The sequence below is a fragment of the Hyperoodon ampullatus genome (assembly GCF_949752795.1).
Source record: "Hyperoodon ampullatus genome assembly, chromosome: 3".
Classification (NCBI taxonomy): Eukaryota; Metazoa; Chordata; class Mammalia; order Artiodactyla; family Ziphiidae; genus Hyperoodon; species Hyperoodon ampullatus.
This window is the reverse complement of record NC_136916.1, coordinates 12,766,542-12,787,127: the sequence shown is the minus strand read 5'-3', so window position 1 is coordinate 12,787,127 and position 20,586 is coordinate 12,766,542. Positions and strand designations below refer to the sequence as shown.

The 20,586-nt window shown below is 39.9% G+C and overlaps 1 protein-coding gene across 3 annotated transcripts in view; it reads left to right on the top strand.

Annotated features, from left to right (window-relative positions):
- Positions 1-19,496, top strand: part of ARMC3 (armadillo repeat containing 3) — a gene marked incomplete at both ends in the record, with an annotated part of 93,875 nt that extends 74,379 nt beyond the window's left edge. For all 3 annotated transcript variants that reach the window (XM_079700658.1, XM_079700657.1, XM_079700656.1), the window contains 3 exons: positions 13,121-13,321; positions 15,147-15,309; positions 19,287-19,496. In XM_079700658.1, the coding sequence (XP_079556784.1) occupies positions 13,121-13,321; positions 15,147-15,309; positions 19,287-19,496 (574 nt within the window). The remainder of the gene's footprint in view (positions 1-13,120; positions 13,322-15,146; positions 15,310-19,286) is intronic.
- Positions 19,497-20,586: the final 1,090 nt, after the last annotated feature.

Below are 20,586 nucleotides of genomic sequence, written 5' to 3'. Positions count from 1 at the left end.
GACAAAGCTGGCTCTGAGGCAGGTGTCTCCCTGTGGTCTCCTGAACTCCTCAGCTTCCTGGGGAAGAATCCACCTGGCTTATTTAAGTGATCAGTGTGTCCAGGCTCTTTCCCCTTCTTAGCCCTTGGTCCACTGGGGGATAGATTGGTCATAATCTCATTGTCGTTTATCTTTTGGTCAACCTTTCTTGTCTTGTGACTGTTAAAGACCCCTGGACATAGAGTAAAATATTTTAACTCTACTCATCTGAAAATGTCACGGAGAATGTTTAATGTTGACAAAAAAGATACTGAGCAATATTGACAAAGAATAATGAGACATCTAGAACCACAAAGTGGCTGAATTTTTGAAAGGGAGAGGAGAGATGGGAGACAAGTCAGTCAACTGTGTGTGAGGTACCAGACAAGGAAAGTGAAAGTGCGGACTTCTGTCTTTTTCCTGATGAATATTATTACCATACACCATGTAAATTAAAATTATTGAGCAAGAGGCTCTCATTAGGTGACCAGCCACCATCTTATTTCTGTTTTTGAAGGTTTTAATTGCACTTTCTTTTATGGCACAGCACTCAAAGGAGAGGTGATTAATTTATATTTTGTTTATCTAGACACCTTCTTGATACTTCCCTAGGCTTCACAGAAACCAACATGTGTAATGCTTTCTAAAGCTTTTCCTTGTAAAGACCATTCTCCTTACAATAAACATTTACTACTATACCCATTCGTGAAAGGAATTACAAGTTTTATCTATACCATATTTTTTATTCAGTCTAGTTTTCATAAATATTTAAGTTGATTGCACATGAGTTTATTACACACACTTAGAAGTGTGTTTTTCTGTCCCCAAATAGGAGGATATGAAATACATATCCTTCCAGTCTGTTCATCTTTGGAGACTTTTAGATCTTTACAACATATACTTTAACATTTCTGCTACTTAGGTCATCTTGATCCCATCACAATGACTTCCTAAAACATTTTTGTTTTTAAAATGATTTTCCTCAGAAAACTGGACAGCCACATGCATAAGAATGAAACTAGGCCACTATCTTATACCATAAACAAAAATTAACTCAAAATGTGAGACCTGAAGCCATAAAACTCCTAGAAGAAAACTTAGATGATAAGCTGTTTACTTCAGTCTTGGCAATCAATTTTTGGATCTGACTCCAAAAGCAAAGACAACAAAAGCAAAAAATAAATAACTGGGACTACATCAAACTAAAAAGCTTCTGCACAGCAAAGGAAACCACCAACAAAATGAAAAGACAACCTACTGAATGGGAGAAAATATTTGCAAATCATATATCCAGTAAAAGGTTAATATCCAAAATTGGGGCTTCCCTGGCGGCGCAGTGGTTGCGAGTCCGCCTGCCAATGCAGGGGACACGGGTTCATGCTCCGGTCTGGGAAGATCCCACATGCCGCGGAGCGGCTGGGCCCGTGAGCCATGGCTGCTGAGCCTGCGCGTCCGGAGCCTGTGCTCCGCAACGGGAGAGGCCACAACAACGAGAGGCCACCGTACCGCAAAAAAAAAAAAAAAAAAAAAAAAAAAAGGTTAATATCCAAAATATAAGAATTCATAAAACTCAGTAGCAAAGCAAAGCAATCTGATTTTTAAAGGGCAGAGGATCTGAATAGACATTTTTTCAAAAAAAGACATGCAGATGGCTAACAGGCACATAAAAAGATGCTCAACATCACTAATCATCAGGGAAATGTAAATCAATACCACAATGAGATATCACCTCACACCTGGTAGACTGGCTATCGGGAAGACAAGAGATAGCAAGTGTTGGCCAGCATGTGGAGAAAAGAGAACCCTCGTGCACTGTCGATGGGAATGTAAATTGGTGCAGGCTTTATGGAAAACAGTATGGAGGTTCCTCAAAAAATTAAAAATTAAAATGATCCAGCAATTCCCCCTCTGGGTATTTATCTGATGAAAATGAAAGCACTAATTTGAAAATTTTCTACACCCCCACGTTCACTGCAGCATTATTTAACACAGCTAAGATATGGAAACAACCTAAGTGTCCATCAATGGATGACTGGATAAAGAAGAAGTGGTATATGTATACGATAGAATACCACCAGCCATAAAAAAGAATGAAATCTTGCCATCTGAGACAACATGGGTGGACCTTGAAGGAATTATGCTAAGCAAAGTATCAGACAGAGAAAGACAAATATTGTACAATGTCACTTATACGTGGAATCTAAAAAACAAAACAAATGAACAAACAAAAAACTCATAGATAAAGAGAATAGAATGGTGGTTGCCAGAGGGAAGGGGGGTTGAGTGGGCGAAATGGGTAAAGGGGGTCAAGAGGTCAAACTTCCAGTTATAAACTAAAGTCATGGGAATGTGATGTACAGCATGGTGACTATATAGTCAATAATATAGAGCATATGTAAATGTTGCCAAGAGAGTGAATCCTAAAAGTTCACGTTGTATGGTGATGGATGGTAGCTAGACGTACGCTGGTGACCCTTTCACAATGTATAGAAATATCGAATCATTGTGGTGTACACCTGAAACCAATATAATGTTACAGATTAATTATACACAATTAAAATTTTTAATTAAAATTTAAAAAATAAAAGAATTTCTCTCAAACCCTCTTTTTACCCATACCTTACCTTTTTTTTTCCCCCTTCCCTTAAAACTTGACTTCAAAAGTCTTCCAAAAACACATATTGTCTCTTGGTAACATTTAAATACCTTCTGACCTTCTTTTCTTGAATTTATTCATTCACTCAACAAATATTTACTGAGCACTTAGATGCCAGGAATTATTCTAGTATTGGAAGTATAGCAGTGAACAAATACCTCTGCCCTAATAGAACTTACATCCTAGTGGAACAAACAAAATAAACTACAGACACACACACACATCACACATCACACACACACGCGCACACACACACGATGTGCCTTCCTAAGACCAGAATAAATCATATCTCCACTTTGTGCAATACTCCCTTCTCATCGTTTTGGAATAGATTGGGTAGAACAGGACACCTAACTGGAATAGATTTTGTTCAGTGTTGAACTGCTTCAGTTTCTAATTTTTATTCCTTGTGGAATTTATTGAATGCTACATGGTATTGTGATTATTTTTCACATACCAAAATCTTCTCACCTAAATTGAAACCACAAGTGGGCTGGATTCATGACTTAAATCTCTCCCACCAGCTCTGCTCTATAATTTATATATTCAAATAGTTGGCACTTCCCTGGTGGTGCAGTGGTTAAGAATCTGCCTGCCAATGCAGGGGACATGGGTTTGAGCCCTGGTCCGGGAAGATCCCACATGCCGTGAAGCAACTAAGCCCGTGTGCCACAACTACTGAGACTGCACTCCAGAGCCTGTGAGCCACAACTACTGAAGCCCACGGGCCTAGAGTCCATGCTCCACAACAAAGAGAAGCCACCACAATGAGAAGCCCGTGCACCACAACGAAGAGTAGCCTCCGCTCACCATAACTAGAGAAAGCCCATGCACAGGAACAAAGAACCAATGCAGCCATAAATAAATAAATAAATAGATAGATAGATAGATAGATAAATAAATAAATAAATTTATTTTAAAAAATAGTTGATGGGATCAAGAAGGAGCAAGTGATTAAACTTTGATAATGTCAATACACAATTCTGAGCCAATTATCTCTCTCTACTTGCCTATCTACCTACTCATCCACCTGTGAACATAGAAAATATCCTTATTGTTTTGGGTTCTCACAGTAAATCTCTGTTCTCTGAGGTAGTTTTGCTAAAGTTTCTGCAAGAAAGCTAGAATTTCTTATATCTTTAATCATAAATTGATGTTCTTTCTGGAGATTAATTTTACAGGAGTTAATTTTGTAATTTTCAAGCTCTTGTTTCCATGTTTATGTAGAAATGAAATTCATTTAAGTACTGAAGCCCTTATTTACACCACTTGGCAGCCCTCATGGGAAAGAAGTCCAAGTGAAATACTTCTATTTATAGCAGCAGGAAATTACAATTCAGGGGTTCCCATAAATTATCTCTTCTTAATCACTCAGTCAGATCTCCCTCTCTGATGCGCTTAGCCCAGGGTACTGGACGTCATCTTCTCACACCAAATGATTCTTCTCACTTCAGGCAGCATGCTCAGGGAGAACTACACCTGCTTTGTTTCATAGGTGGCTCTGAGTAATCACAGGGTCGAGATCTCCAATCTTACAAAGCTACCCTGTAATTTTAGAAAACAGGTAAACCTATTTATGCTTTCTTGCCATTCTAATTGACCTTCCCAGCATTAGTTCCTAATTTACTAACATCTGACTACACATGTTAAGATGTTCAGTTTATTTATCTTACAAAAAAGGAAAAGGGTTAAGATGATATAGCTGGAAAGTAGTAATTTTTGCTTGGAGATTTTATCACAATATATGGTTAGTGCATTTAATGCATGATTAGATTCTTTCCTTGGCTGTAGTAAATAGAATATTGGATTAGAAAATATAAAACTTTTTTTAGTATTTGTTATGATTATAGAGTTTTGTGTAATTCTCCAATAGCAGCTGATTGGATTATTTTTGTATTTTTTTCTTTAAATTAAAGGGAAAACTCAAATGGACTTTAGTTGATCCTCCTCCCACAACATGCTTCAAATAATACTTAAAGATAATTCCCACCCCTAATTTACTGCTAGTGGAACAGAATGCTCCATACTTGTAAATACATAATTTAGGAGATTTACCTGCCTACACTAGCCTAGTCCCATTTTGGGGCTTTCAAATATATAATCACGGCTAAGATTTATTATAGCAAAGGATACAATGCAAGATCAGCAGGCAAAAGATACACATAAGCAAAGGCTGAAAGAAGTCACACACAGACTTCCTAGTCCTCCCTGTCTCTCTGCTAGCACAGCATAGGATGCTTCTCATAAGACATTGCTCCACCCAAGAAAGCCCACCTGAGTCACGGGATCCAGACTTCATAAAGGTGTAAATTCCAATTACCTATAGGGAAACACCAATTTGAATGACAGTAGATTTCTCTCAGACCAGAAGGAAACGGCACACCATTTTTCAAGTGCTAAAAGAATCAACCATGTGTTCTCTATCTGATGAATCTATCCTTCAGCAATAAAGAGGGAGAAATAAAGACATTCCCAGATGAGGGAAAACAATTTATTGCTAGCTGGCCTACCCTTACAGATTGGCTAGCTTAAGGAAGTTCTTCAAATGAAAAGAAAATAATGAAAGAATCTAGAAGGATCAGGAAGAAAGAAGGAAGAGATGAAATATGGGTATATACAATAGACTATTTCCTCATGAGCTTTATACATCATATTTGATGACTGAAACAAAAATTATAAAAACATCTGATACTCAAGACGATGGTATTTAAAAGTGGAGGCAGTAAAGAGACCTCCATGGGTGTGAGGTTTCCATATTTCCCTCAAAGTGGTAAAACGTGGATACCAGCAGACTGTGATAAGCAATATATGTATATTATAATACCTAGAGTAACCACTACAAACTAATACAAAGAGCTACACTCAAAAGCAATGTAAATAAATCAAGATGGATAAATAAAAAATGTTCAAGTAACCCACAGGAAGGCAAGAAAAGAAAAAGGAAAAGAGCCAATCAAAAGGCAGAGATTGGCAGAGTGGATTAAAAAGTTATGATTCAACTACATGCTGCTTAAAGAAACTCAAATGTATCAATATAGGTGGGTTGAAAATGAAAGGATGGGGCTTCCCTGGTGGCGCAGTGGTTGGGAGTCCGCCTGCCGATGCAGGGAACACGGGTTCGTGCCCCGGTCTGGGAGGATCCCACATGCCGCGGAGCGGCTGGGCCCGTGAGCCATGGCCGCTGAGCCTGCGCGTCCGGAGCCGGTGCTGGGCAACGGGAGAGGCCACAACAGTGAGAGGCCCGTGTACCGCAAAAAAAAAAAAAAAAAAAAAAAAAGAAAATGAAAGGATGGAAGAAGATACCATGGAAACATTAATTTTTAAAAAAACAGGAATGGCTTTTTAAATATGTATTAAGGTAGACTTCAGAGCAAAGAAAAATTCTAGAGACAAAGAGGGACATTACATATGATAAAATGAATCTATCTATGAAGAAGACATAATGATCCAATGTATATGCACCAAACAACAGAGCCTCAAAATACATGAGGCAAAAACTGATAGAGCAGAACGGAGAAATAGAAAAATCCAAAATTATAGTTGAGGACTTCAACATGCCCCTCTGAGCAACTGATAGAACTACTTGACCTAAAATCAGCAAGGATATAAACGAGTTGAACAACACCAGAAATAAATAGGATTTAATTGACATATTATGGAACATTCCATCACCAGCAACAGAATACACATTTTTTCAGCTGCATTTGGAACATTTACAATACCCTGGGTCATAAAACAAGCTTCAGCAAATTTAAAATAATTGAAATCATACAGATTATGTTCTCTGACCATAACAGAATCAAACTAGAAATTAATGACAGAAAGACAAGAAGAAAATCTTTAAGCAAATGGAAATTGAATGATAAACTTCTAAATAATCTCTGGGACAAAAGGAAGCCTCAAAGGACTTAAAATATACAAAGAACTGAATGAAAATGAAAATACAACTTTCAAAATTTGTGGGATGCAGCCAAAGCAATGCTGAGAGGGAGATTTATTTTACTAAAATGTATTAGATAGAGAGGTCATAAATCAATAATCTAACCTCAAGAATCTAGAAAAATAAACCTAATACAATTAAAAGGAAGAAAATAATAAAAACAGAAATCAATGAAATTTAAAACAAAAACAGCAGAGAAAGTCAATGAAATCAAAAGCTGGTTCTTTTAAAATGTCAATAACTATGTCAACAGTACTATGAGAACTTTAATTCAGCACCTTAGATGAAATGGACCAATTCATCAAAAACTGCAAACTATCAAAACTCACCAAAGATGGAACAGATGCCAAAATCATCATTTAACTATTAAAGAAGTTGATTTCATAAAACCCTTCCAAAAGAGAAATCTCCTGACACAGATGATTTCATTAGTGAGTTCTGCCAAATATTTCAAGAATTAACACCAACTCTAAACAATCTTTTCCAGAAAATAGAAAAGAGAATGTTTCCCAACTCATGTTATGATACCAGTATTATCCTAATGTCAATACCAGACAAGGACATTATAAGAAAAGAAAATTACAGCTCAAAATCCATCATGAACATAGATGAAAATAAAACCTTTCTGAAATATTAGCACATCAAAGCAATATATAAAGAGAATAAATAATTCATCTCAGAGGAGTTTATCCCAGGAATGCAAGGCTGGTTCAATATTTGAAAATCAATCAATATAATCCATATTAACAGTATAAAGAAGAAAAAGCACATAATCATATTAATTGATGCAGAAAATCAGTTGACAAAATTCAGCATCTATTCATGATAAAAAATAAAATTGTCAGCAAAATAGGAATATAAGGGAACTTCCTCAACCTGATAAAAGGCATCCACAAAAATTACACCATACTTGGGCTTCCCTGGTGGCACAGTGGTTGAGAGTCTGCCTGCCGATGCAGGGGACACAGGTTCGTGCCCCAGTCTGGGAAGATCCCACATGCCGCGGAGCGGCTGGGCCCGTGAGCCATGGCCACTGAGCCTGCGCATCCGGAGCCTGTGCTCCGCAACGGGAGAGGCCACAACAGTGAGAGGCCCGTGTACCGCAAGAAAAAAAGAAAAAAATTTACACCATACTTAATGGTGAAAGACTGGTTGCTTTCCTGCAAAGATCATGAACAAGACAAGTGAGGAGAGAAAAACTGTTCCTATTTGCAGACAACATGATTGTCTAAATAGAAAATCCTTAAGGAATCCACTTAAAAACAAACAAAACTCCTAGAACTAATAGGTGAGTTTAGCAACATGTCAGGATATAAGTTCAACACAGAAAAATCAATTATATTTTTATATACCAGCAATGAAAAATTGAAAACCAAAAACTTTTAATACCATTTTAATAGGGCTGAAAAATGAAATATGAAATTAAAGTGAAAGAGAAAATGAAACAAAACATGTATAGAACTTATATATTGAGAACTGTAAAACACAAAGGAAATCAAAGAATCACTAAATATGTGAAGAGATATACCATGTTCATGTGTTGGAAAACTCAACATAGTGAAAATGTCAGTTTTCCGTGAGTTGATCTAGATTTGATACAATTCTATCAAAATTCCAGCAGCATTTTTGGTAGATAGAGATATGCTCATTCTAAAACTTTTATGGAAAGGTAAATAAATTATAATAGTGAAAAATCATTTTGAAAAAGAATAAAATTGAATCATTCTACCTGATTTTATGACTTACTGTAAAGCAACAGTAACCAAAATAGTTTGGTATTGATGAAGGGATAGACTGGGACATGAATGAACAGAATAGAGTCCAATAATAGATGACAGAAGCATGGTCAATGGATTTTTTAATTGAAAAGATTATGATATAATTGTAAATTCACATGCTATTGTAAGAAATAACATAGAGTGAGCCCATATACCCCTAACCCAGTTTCCCCCAGTGATAACATTTTCAAAACTATAGCACAATATCACAACCAGGATAATGATTAATACAATCCAATGATTTTATTCAGGTTCCCCCAGTTTTACTCCTACATGTGTGTGTGTGTATTTTTTTTTGTTGTTGTTTCTTTTTTTTTTGTGGTACGCGGGCCTCTCACTGTTGTGACCTCTCCCGTTGCGGAGCACAGGCTCCGGACGCACAGGCTCAGCGGCCACGGCTCACGGGCCCAGCCGCTCCACAGCATGTGGGATCTTCCCGGGCCGGGTCACGAACCCGTGTCCCCTGCATCGGCAGGCAGACTCCCAACCACTGCGCCACCAGGGAAGCCCCATGTGTGTGTTTTTGTGTGTATTAACTTCTGTACAATTTTCTCACATGGGTAGGTTCATGTTAAGATAATCAACAGTTCTATCACCACAAGGATCATTCATGTCTAACTGCTCAGCACCATTTGTTGAAAAGTCTATACTTCTTCCATTGAATTGCTTTTGCACCTTTGTTAAAAATAGTTGAGCATATTTGTGTGGGTCTGGGTCTTCTGTTCTGTTACATTAATCTGTGTGTCTGTCCCTCCACCAGTATTATTCCATCTGGATTACTGTAGCTACACAGTAAGATTTGATATCAAGCAAAGTGATTCTTCCCACTTTATTCTCCTTTGTCAAGTTTGATTTAGCTATTCTAGCACCTGTGCCTTTCCATATAAATCTTAGAATAAGATATTCTATTCTACAAAAAAACTTTGCTTGGATTTTGATAGGAATTACATTAAACCTAGAGATCATTTGGGGAGAATTACATCTTTAATATGTTGCATCTTTAAATCTATGGACACAGGATGTCTCATCATGTATTTAGGCCTTCTTTGATTGCTTTTGACAGCACTTTTTAATATTCAGCACACAAATCCTGCACATGGGGCCTCCCTGGTGGCGCAGTGGTTGAGAGTCCGCCTGCCGATGCAGGGGATACGGGTTCATGCCCCGGTCCGGGAGGATCCCATATGCCGCGGAGCGGCTGGGCCCGTGAGCCGTGGCCGCTGAGCCTGCGCATCCGGAGCCTGTGCTCCGCAACGGGAGAGGCCACAACAGTGAGAGGCCCGCATACCGCAAAAAAAAAAAAAAAAATCCTGCACATGTTTTTTAGAAGTTTATACCTAAGGATTTAATTTTCTTGGCATAATTGTAAGTGCTCCAAATTTTTTTTGGTTTTTAACTTTGGTTTCCACCTGTTCATTGTAACTATATAGAAACATAATTGATTTTGTATGTTGTTCTTATATCTTCAGATCTTGATGAACTCAATTCTTAGTTCTGGGAGTTTTTTCAGTAGATTCCTTGGGATTTTCTACAAAGGCAATCACGTCATCTGCTTTGTCTTTAGTTTTCAATAGTTTGATTTCAACGTGTCTAGAGTGGATTTCTTTAGGTGTACCTTATTGACATTCACTGAAATTCTTTTTCTTTTTAAAAAATATTTATTTATTTATTTTTGGCTGTGAGGGGTCTTGGTTACTGCACGTTGGCTTTCTCTAGTTGCAGTGAGCGGGGGCTAGTCTTTGTTGCAGTGAGTGGGCTTCTCCTTGCGGTGGCTTCTGTTGTTGCAGAGCATGGGCTCTAGCATGCGGGCTTCAGTAGTTGTGGCACACGGGCTCAGTAGTTGTGGCTCAAGGGCTCTAGAGCGCAGGCTCAGTAGTTGTGGTGCACGGGCTTAGTTGCTCCGTGGCATGTGGGATCTTCCCGGACCAGGGCTCGAATCTGTGTCCCCTGCATCAGGCAGATTCTTAACCACTGTGCCACCAGGGAAGTCTGTGAAATTCTAGACTATGTAGATTTATGTCTTTAAGCAAATTGAGGAAACCATTTCAGCCCTAATTTACTCAATTTTTTTTTTCTGTGCTTCATTCTTTCTCCTCTTCTTCTGAGTCTATGATGACACCAATATTAGCTCTTTTTTATTGCACCACAAGTCCCTGAGACTCTGTCAGTTGCTTTTTCAATCTTTTGTTGTCCAGATTGGATCATTTTTATTGATTTATCTTCAAGTTCATAGATTGTTTCTTCTGTTATCTCCATTCTGCTATTAAACCTATTCAGGAAATTGTGTTTTTTTAAGTTTTGGTTATTGTATTTTTCAGCTGCAAATTCTAGTTTTTTATCTTCTATTTCTTTCTAAGACTTTCTAACTCCCTAGTCATTTCAAGAGTGTTTGACCTACTTGTTTGAACAGTTTACAGCTGAGTCATCTCAGCATTGATGTGTTTTGATTGTCTTTCCCCATACGAGGTCAGATTTTTCTGGTTCTTCATATGTTGAGTAATTATATAGATTGTGATATTATGTTATGAGTCCTTCAGTTCTTATTTATGGGTCTTACACTTATTCTAAGAAGAATGTTTCTTCTGTGTGTGTGTTTTAGCAGTCAATTGGCCCAGATACTTTCAGTCTTCAAATTTCAACCAGTGTTTTGTGGGTTGTCATTCCACCATTAGTCCCATTTTCAAAGGCTTTGCGGTGCTATTTGGATCAGCCCTGCATGTGTGCAAAATAGTGTCCAGTATGGGACTTGAGCGGTAATTTATATCATAGTTCCATCTTCAAAATCTATGTATGTGCCGTTTAGGATCAGAACTATGGGGCCTCCCTGGTGGCGCAGTGGTTGAGAGTCCGCCTGCCGATGCAGGGGATACGGGTTCGTGCCCCGGTCTGGGAGGATCCCATATGCCGCGGAGCGGCTGGGCCCGTGAGCCATGGCTGCTGAGCCTGCGCATCCGGAGCCTGTGCTCTGCAACGGGAGAGGCCACAACAGTGAGAGGCCCGCGTACCACAAAAAAAAAAAAAAGAACTATGCACACACAGCTTGGAAGTAAGCCTAGGAATATATAAACCATTTTATAGGGTTGCTTTCCTGAGCTCCTCCCTCTCCATGATCTCCCTTGTCTTTTTTGGTTCCTTGGAGCTTCCCTTTTGGTCCTCAAGCCAAAAAAACCTTTATTTACCCTGCGCTGCTACACTCTTGCCATGACTGCATCCATGTCCATAGCCAAACAGCAGGAGGACTGAGCAAGTATAAGGCAGTTTTAGACTCTTAGGGACCTTAATGTCGCCGCTGCCACCACCGTCACAAGCTTCCTTAGAAGACGGGGTACAAGATAATGGATAAAAATAAGAAAAATAAATAAATAAAAAAGGGTTTTCCTCCACTGTCTCTCTTTCCTGTTTCTCAATCAGGCTTCTCCGTGGGCTCTCTTTGTGCTGATGCCCACTTCCAGACTTGGGGCTGTGTTTAGTTCAGCTTGGACAATAGTGGAGGAAAATTAAAATATAAGCTCACCGTCAGTTCTGAAGTCATTCAAATGTCAGTCTTCTCCGATCTTCCTGCTGTGAATTATTTTTCAGAGTTTTCAAATAGCTATTGCATGCACCCTGTCCAGGTTTTATGACTGTATTCAGTAGGAGACACAGGGTGAAGTGTGCTTACTCCCTGTTACCTGGAATGAGAACCCCTGTCATTGTTTTGTTCCACTCATGAGAGAGTTAGTAAGATATTAATACTGGTTCAAAGATCATTTGAGAATATATGCATTTATATCCAATTTAATTAATTAAGAATGTTAGAAAAAGATTTTAACCTTTGGGAGTATCTTTTCCATGGAACAGAAATAATTTGCACCTCTACTAAACAAAAATCTGTATGTTAACTAGTAACTTCTCTAAGTCTGGAACTTTTCATTAAGAGTATCTTTTAGGGGCTTCCCTGGTGGCGCAGTGGTTGAGAGTCCGCCTGCCGATGCAGGGGACACGGGTTCGTGCCCCGGTCTGGGAGGATCCCACATGCCGCGGAGCGGCTGGGCCCGTGAGCCATGGCCGTTGAGCCTGCACGTCCGGAGCCTGTGCTCCGCAACGGGAGAGGCCACAACAGTGAGAGGCCCACATACCGCAAAAAAAAAAAAAAAAAGAGTATCTTTTAATTAAACAGTATCTTTACTGTTTACTAAGTACATTCTATTTTCCCTAAGTACAGAACTAAATACGTTTCCCTAGATAAACTTTGCATGAGTCTTTGCCCCTGCATGACATGGAAATTCCATGCCATCCTTATTTTGTTTTTGTCTTTTTCCATGTTTTGGATAATTGTTCTTAAAAGTGGGATCCAAGTTGTTCTTGCAGAAGGTCTCAACTGAAGCAAGAGATGATATAAGACTGGCATAGACTCTCTGAGGAGGCAACCTATTTTTTCCCAATTTCATAAATATTTATTACATACCTACAGTGTACCAAATATCTTGATAAGCAACGGTACAGAAAAGCAATGATTTTTATAATATATATCAGCCATGTAGTAATCTCTTGAAAAATAATTTCTCCGGCAAAATATAGAGACTATAAAACTCTATCATTGTCATGGAAAATTTGAAAACTCTGTATGGTATTGTTGTTGAGGTATATATAAAATACTGTATTTCCGCGATGCTCTTCAGATCAACTCAGAGCACAGTTAGTGCTTATTCGCTCTGTGATTTTGATTGCTATTGTTTACTCTCTAAGGAAAGGCAGAGGAAAAACAGAAGAGGAAAAAGTGGAGGAGGAGGAAGAGGTTGCAGTAGCACCAGAACTGACTGGAGAAGGAAGCCCTGATAAAGAATGGCTCCCTCCCTCTGATCCTGACTTCTGTGTTTATGTGTATGAAGTGACCAGATCCATACTTCCCATCACCAGTATAAAGGAACAGATTGAGGTTCTTGCAAAGTAAGTGTCTATATATACATACACATTTTCAATTTCTGAAAAATGTTTTTGATGTTACTGATTTGCACTTTTTAGCCAATTTTCAAACAACTACACCATAATAAAACCGAACTTGTATAGCACCCTGCCTCTGACTCTGAAGCGGAAACACAATGAATTGGAAATAAATCCTCCATTTCTATTTTAGATCATATTTCTGCCAAGAATCAGAGCTAGGAGCTGGAAATTACTTAAAGAAAAATGCCTAGGTCATATTCTCCAGCTAAACCAGGAAAAGCATCTTTCAGGGTGATCCTAAAGAAGTTATGAATGAAGGAATCCTATTTTGAATTATTTGTAAACTCACAAGTTGTTTTCTAATACAAAGAGCCATCCCTTATTTTTATGTTATATGTCTGATATTTTGTGTTTCACATTGCTCCAAAGTGGGACTGTGGGTATTCTAAGAGATGGTTCGGCATGCTGTATAAGCCAGTGAGGTCGCCTTCTAAATGAGAGCATTTAATCTGATTCCGCTAAGAGAAGGCTGAGAACCTGACTTTATGACTGACAGGAAATCTCTAGAAATGGAGGCTCGCCTTCGTGACTGACACCAGACAGTCGTGAGCTCCTGGCTTGTGCAACAGCTGCAATCTCCGTGGGGGCTTGTACCTTCTCCAAATAGAAGTGAATTGCAGGCACCAAACCTGGATGTGACAACTGCAAGAAACACAGCCGCCAGATCACTGACTTCTTGTCAGGCGACTCTGGAAGGGAGCGTTTTTGGCTACCGAAGTTTTCCTTGGTGTCCTTCAGAAATGATGACTCAAGCAGAACTCTGACTTAGCTCACTTCAACACTTGTCAAATTTCCTCATGCTTTGTTCCTATCAGAAACAGTTTTCATCATTCCCAAATAATTGTTTTTTTAACCTGAACCCACACCAAGAGAGCGATACAGAGATGTGTCCCCATGCCTTTGGCTCCTAGAGGCTGTTACAGGACACCTGGCTGGCACTGAGGGTCAGTTTTCTGCCTAATCCTTTCTCTTGGTTTTCACCATTGTTCTTCTTCGCTTGGTTCCACGTACAGCAAGAGGAAATTCTTTCTTTACAATGGGCAATCCTGCCTTTACTCCATGATGTAGCAGCCTCAGTTGACAGAGGATTTTTGCAGGTGTGCTTACTGACATCTTCAGTGAGAGCCTAGTCTTAAGAGAAACTCACAGGCAAAGCACACCCCCGCACCTCACCTCCTCGCCTAACTGTTAGTAATTTTCCCCTTTTTGCCTCTTCCTCTCTCCTCTAACCTCAGTGTTATGTAAATGCCATGTCTTTCTCTAAATTAAAAAAAAAATGATAAAATTTAAAAGAAAAAGATGATAAAACTTGAAAAGATTTGTGAACCTCAGGGTTCACAATGGTCCTGTATGTTTGCCTTTGTCTCTGAGTTTAAATTCCTTAAAAGAAGGACCACATGTCAGGACAATGCCTTGGATTTCAGATTCAAACATTTGAAAATACTTTCCAAGAGTAAGATAACATTTAAAAACTGTGTTGATACAAATGTAGTGTGATATTGATTTGTATCTTGCTATAAATATTGGGAAAATTAGCATTCATTTCTTTCTTCCTGCTGAATGAAATGTTAGAATTTCAGTTTATGTAAGATAGTTTAAATATAGTAAACATAATGTTAACTTATAGTAAATACATTTTTAAAGTAAAGCAAACAAAAATCAGAGGGAAAGTATCTTTTACAAGTATAATTACAGAGATATTTATACTCAAAGCATCCAAAGTGAGATATTAAACTTGATTGATTCAATCTCACTGTAATTGACACAGGTACGTGGCAGAAAAAATGGGCGGTAAAATTCCAAAAGAAAAACTACATGATTTCAGCTGGGAACTTCATATAAGTGAACTAAAGTTTCAACTTAAATCCAATGTTGTACCAATTGGACTGATCAAAAAAGGAATCTTCTACCATCGAGCTTTGCTTTTCAAGGTATTTAAGATATTTTGCTCATTTCCCACTAGGTAAAAATGTTTTGTCTTTATCATTGTGGAGTGAGCCAGCTGCTAACAATTAACTGGATGATATTAATCCTATCATTTAGATGTACTTATATTTGGCATATATATGTATGTGTATATACATACACACACACGTATATTCACCAGACTATTGGAAACATATTCATTCAACATTTATCACACACCTACTGTAGGCCAGGGCCTCTTCCAAGGTCTGGGAATATATGGATACTAAAGTGACAGTCTCGGGACTTCCCTGGTGGCGCAGTGGTTAAGAATCTGCCTGCCAATGCAGAGGACACGGGTTCGAGCCCTGGTCCGGGAAGATCCCACATGCCCCAGAGCAACTAAGCCTGTGTGCCACAACTACCGAGCCTGCGCTCTAGAGCCCGCGAGCCACAACTACTGAGCCCAAGTGCCACAACTATTGAAGCCCACGCACCACAACTACTGAAGCCCATGCACCCAGAGCCCGTGCTCTGCAACAAGAGAAGCCACCGCAGTGAGAAGCCCGCGCACCACTATGAAGACCCAAGGCAGCCAAAAATAAATAAATTAATTAATTTAAAAATTTTTTTTTAAATAAATAAATAAAGTGACAGTCTCTGCATTCAAGGGGGACCTAAGCCAGACTTGCAGGTTCTCAGGTGACGTCAGGGAAAGTTTCAAGGGAGGAAGTGATATGTGGCCTCAGAATTAGAGGCTACATAGGATTTCAGCAGGTAAAGAAGGAAGACAAGGGTGTTCTAAACAATACAAATATTTTATTTAAAATAACAGGTATGAGAGTCAGTGGTCCATTTGAGGGATGTAGAGTAGTTGGTCTGGATCCAGAAAAGTGGGGAGGGGTTGGATAAGGCTAAAGCACCAGACAGTAAAGCACCATGTGAGTTTGTACTTGATCTTAAAATCTGTGAGTAACCACTAAAAGTTAAGGGGAAAGTGATTTTGAAAGACCAGTCAGGCAACAGAATGGGGAATGAACTAGAATGGGGGAAAGACTGGAGACGGGAAGACCGACTGGAAGGTCACTGGAGCCCGATACTAAAGCCATGGTGGAGGCTGTGAATGAGAGGTGAGTTTGGCAGGAGATGTAAGAGATAAAACTGAAAGGAGTTGTTGACTGCCTAGCGGTGGTGTGAGAAACTGCATGAGAATAAGAAAATGATTTCCAGGATTTGGGCAGGGTAACTGGAAATGATGGCATCATTCACAGAGATGTGGACACTGGGGCAGGATCAGGTTTAAGGGAGGGGGTGATCTTTTTTTTTTCCTCCATTGTATCCAGTGTCTGGAGTATAACAGAAGCTGAGGAAATTATTTCAGAGCCATAGACTTAAATGTATAAACTTCCTGACCTCTCCTGAACACCTATAGACCTCATTGCATCTTACCTCCAGTTCCAAGCCAATTCTGTTTATAATCCAAATGCCAGTCTTTCCTATTTCCTTGGATTTCTTGCTCTATCAATTCTCCTCTCCCATCTTAAATCTCTTTCTCTCTACTAGCTGTTTTACCTTTAAAATCTAAACTTAAGTCCAAAACATTTAAGGAGAAAACGTAGATCTTTTCTCATTATATCTACAACTACTCCTATAAGCGCCTATCACCATGACCACCATCATTTTGAGCTTATGTGCCAGGCACTTAATAAATATAATTGTGAAGAGTCTCAAATATGCCAAACGTTGAAATTACTACCTTTGTTTTAAAGATAAGAAAACTGATACTTAGAGAAGGAATTTCACCCAAGGACAACCAGAGATACAGCTGGAATTTGAACCCATGCCTATCTGAGCCAAAACCTACCATACTGCTTCTATCTGAAGATAATTCTCATTCCCAGCCAAAATTCTGATTCGTCTCAACTCCTAGTCACTCCTTGACCTCAGTTTCATCCCCAACTCCCTGCAGTCTGGCCCTTGTTCCCTCCCAAGAAGGATCACAGTGATCTGTTTTCTGTCTTGCTTGATACGTGAAAGAATTTGTCACTGATCCTTCTCTTTCTTTAACACCACTTGCTTTAGTAACTTCTGTCCTCTCTTGCCATTTCATCTCAGTCTCCTTTGGAGACCTCTTTTCCTCCACCCTTGTCTTAAATGTTGGGGTCCTGACCCAGAACTCAAGGTTCTGTCCCAGGCTCTTCTCTTTCCTCCCTTTACATACTTCGTTTGGTGAGGGCATCCTCCTACATCACCTTAAATATGACTTACATGCCTCAGGTTTCTAGATCATTTCCTCTGTCCCACAAGCCGCTCCTGATTCCAGGTCTGTCTGTTTACCCTGTAGCTAGCTGCCCTTGTGTGTCTTGTAGGCACTGCATTAGTCTTCTCAGGCCACTATAACCAAGTACCACACATGGGGTGGCTTAAACAATAACAGTTATTGCTCACAGTTCTGGAGGCTGAGAAGTCCAAGATCAAGGTGCCAGGAGATTCAGTGTCTGGTGAGGGCCCACTTCTTGGTCGGCAGTTGCTGCTTTCGTACCGTATCCTTATATTTCAGAGTAGGGGGAGGGCCCTTCCTCCTCCAATAAGGGCACAATTCCCATCATGGGGGCTTCACCCTCATGACTGCCTCTTAAGGGACCCACCTTCAGAAAGAAAACAGGAATCTCAAGGGGAAACATTTCAGTTCATAACGTTACAGCAGACTGAATTCATTACCCTCACACCTCACCTCAGTCATGCAGTTAATCACCCAGGTCTTGCCTACCACTGAATCCTGAACACCAGCACTCACTGGTAGAACGTGTTATCCTTCCATTCCTCCCAAAGCGTTCACTCCCCCTACATATACTCTTCATCTTCCCGTTTTCTTCCAGCTCCTTTTCTCCATGGAAGCCTAGATAAATCGTCCACAGACCGTGTAACCTGCTCACTGATTGCCCTCGTCTTCGTGCCCCAGTCCCTCCGCCCCTCCGCCTTGCATGCCCACACTGGACCAATCCAACTGCATGCCCTTCCCACAATGACACTCGGGCTGCAGAACGCGACGGTGGGACGTGCCACAGCCAATTCAGGGTCCAAGGTGGTGGATGTACGTGCTGCCTGGCCATCTTTTCCAGCTCCTGGCCACGGTCTTTTCCTGTTTTCCTCAGCAGCTGTGCCCCACATCTGCCTTCTTTCCTAAGCCTTGTTTCCTACTTCACAAAGAAAATAGATACTTCCAGATTCAACTCAGCTGAGGTTAAGAACTCAGACTCTGGGAACTCCCTGGCGGTCCAGTGGCTAGGACTTGGCATGTTCACTGCTGGAGCCCTGGGTTCAATCCCTGGTCTGGGAACTGAGGTCCCACAAGCCAGCTCTCTTATCCACTATGACGTGGCTAGGAAGTTTCCAGATTATTTAAAAAGTGCTTTTAAAATCAGGACAAATTGAAGAGACAGCTTCCGAGGAACATATGCAACCCCTGAGGACAGGGCATCAGGCGGCCCAAGAAGGCCCAACCGCTCACAGTTCTGCCCCTCCGGCTCCAAAACACCTGTCTACACCACACAGAACCAATGGGCTAGAAACAGGTCCCCGCCATTCCAGTCCTGCCATTCCATCCCACTGCGTATCACACCCAAGGAGCAGCCCAGGAGCGTGGAAAGATTGATAGATGCACTAGAGCTGAAAGCCCGTGGAACAGCTTTTCTCCAATTACGTTATCAATCTTGTGCTGATACGATGCAGCGCAACTGCCTGAAAAATGTCCCTTCCCAGCAGGACCTACACAGAGATTTTGAGTCCACAGAATCTTGAGCAACAGGGGAACTTATCACATTTTACCAACTCCTATCACAACACTCCACCTTTTTTCCAGCCTCCTTTCTAAGCACTTTGTTGTTGTTGTTCTGCAAGAGTGTATATTTCACCTTCGGCCAAGGTGGGTCTTTCAACCAAGGCTTTTTCTCCGCCCCTCCCCCTTTTCACTCTTGGTTGATCTCGCGTTTTCTCCCCACAGGCTCTGGCTGACAGAATTGGCATCGGCTGCTCTCTGGTTCGCGGGGAGTACGGCAGAGCCTGGAATGAAGTCAAGCTGATGAATGAATCCCAAAAGGGGGTGACTGGGGCTCTCCCTCCCCTGGAAACTTACATAGTTGACCTCATGTTCCATCCAGGGGCACTGATAAAGTTAAGAAGCCGAGAGGCAGACCTTTACAGATTTCTCTAAACTTCCAGATGAACACAAAAGGTGTTCAAACAAGAAATTCATTATATACGCTTTCTGTGAAGTTCACCGGTAGATTTTATCACTATTTCTTTAAATAAAAATATTAGAAATGCTCTCCCTGTGTAGAAATGAGGTCACTAGGATTGGACTTGGTCGTGCTTCTGAGTTCAGGCTTCTGGCAAGCATTCAGTCTGATGAGATCAGATTACACTTGTGTAAAGCTTATTATTCTCGAAATTAATCCAGCCCGCTGTTTCCTAAGGAGCATCTCTGCCCTTTGGGAGTCATGTGTAGAAGCACCCAGCTACTGTTCCCAGGACGGTGCCCTATGACTGTCATTCTTCATGTTCCGGATGCTCCAGGAAGACTTGGTTAAATCAAGTCCATGTTTTTTTGTGTCTTCAGTAGCCTTGTCTCACTCCCATAAAGTAAGATTATTGGTATTTTGAATATTTGTAGATCTATTTTAGTATCACAAATTCCTTTCTAAAATTTTTTTTTGTATTTTCCCAAATTTATCATTTAGAACACTTTAGTATACTTCACTGAACTAAAAATATTTCCAAAAACTATTTCCATACACTGCACTTGTCTATATTGACTTGGAAACATACCTTCAGTCAAAAACAATTCTGATATGCTTTTTGCACATTTGAATGCTGAGTCACAAAAATGTGACTTCAAATTTACATGACTTAAAAGTTCTTTTCTGGAAAATTTTGAAATATAAGTATAAAGTAAATCTTTGCTGAGGAATTGTGTTTTCAGCATTGAGCACAAAATGGGGAGCAAGCACCCATTTCAAATGGCAAGAGAAAATGAATCTCATGAAGTATACATTTTCTTAGCCAGGCTTTAAGTCTAAAGTTGACCCGTCTAATCATTTTGCTAGAAGGTTTTCAAAAGTGAGTTTGATTTTAGAAATTAAAGTGAAGATTATTCTGTATGAACCAATGTGTAATTTCAAAGAATGTGTAATTCTTTATTTCAAAATAAGGTTCCTTACATCAAATGGTGTGGTCATTATATTTATCACCCAGTTTCATGAAGAGAGCACAGATTATAGGATACATATCTGTCTAAGCATTTC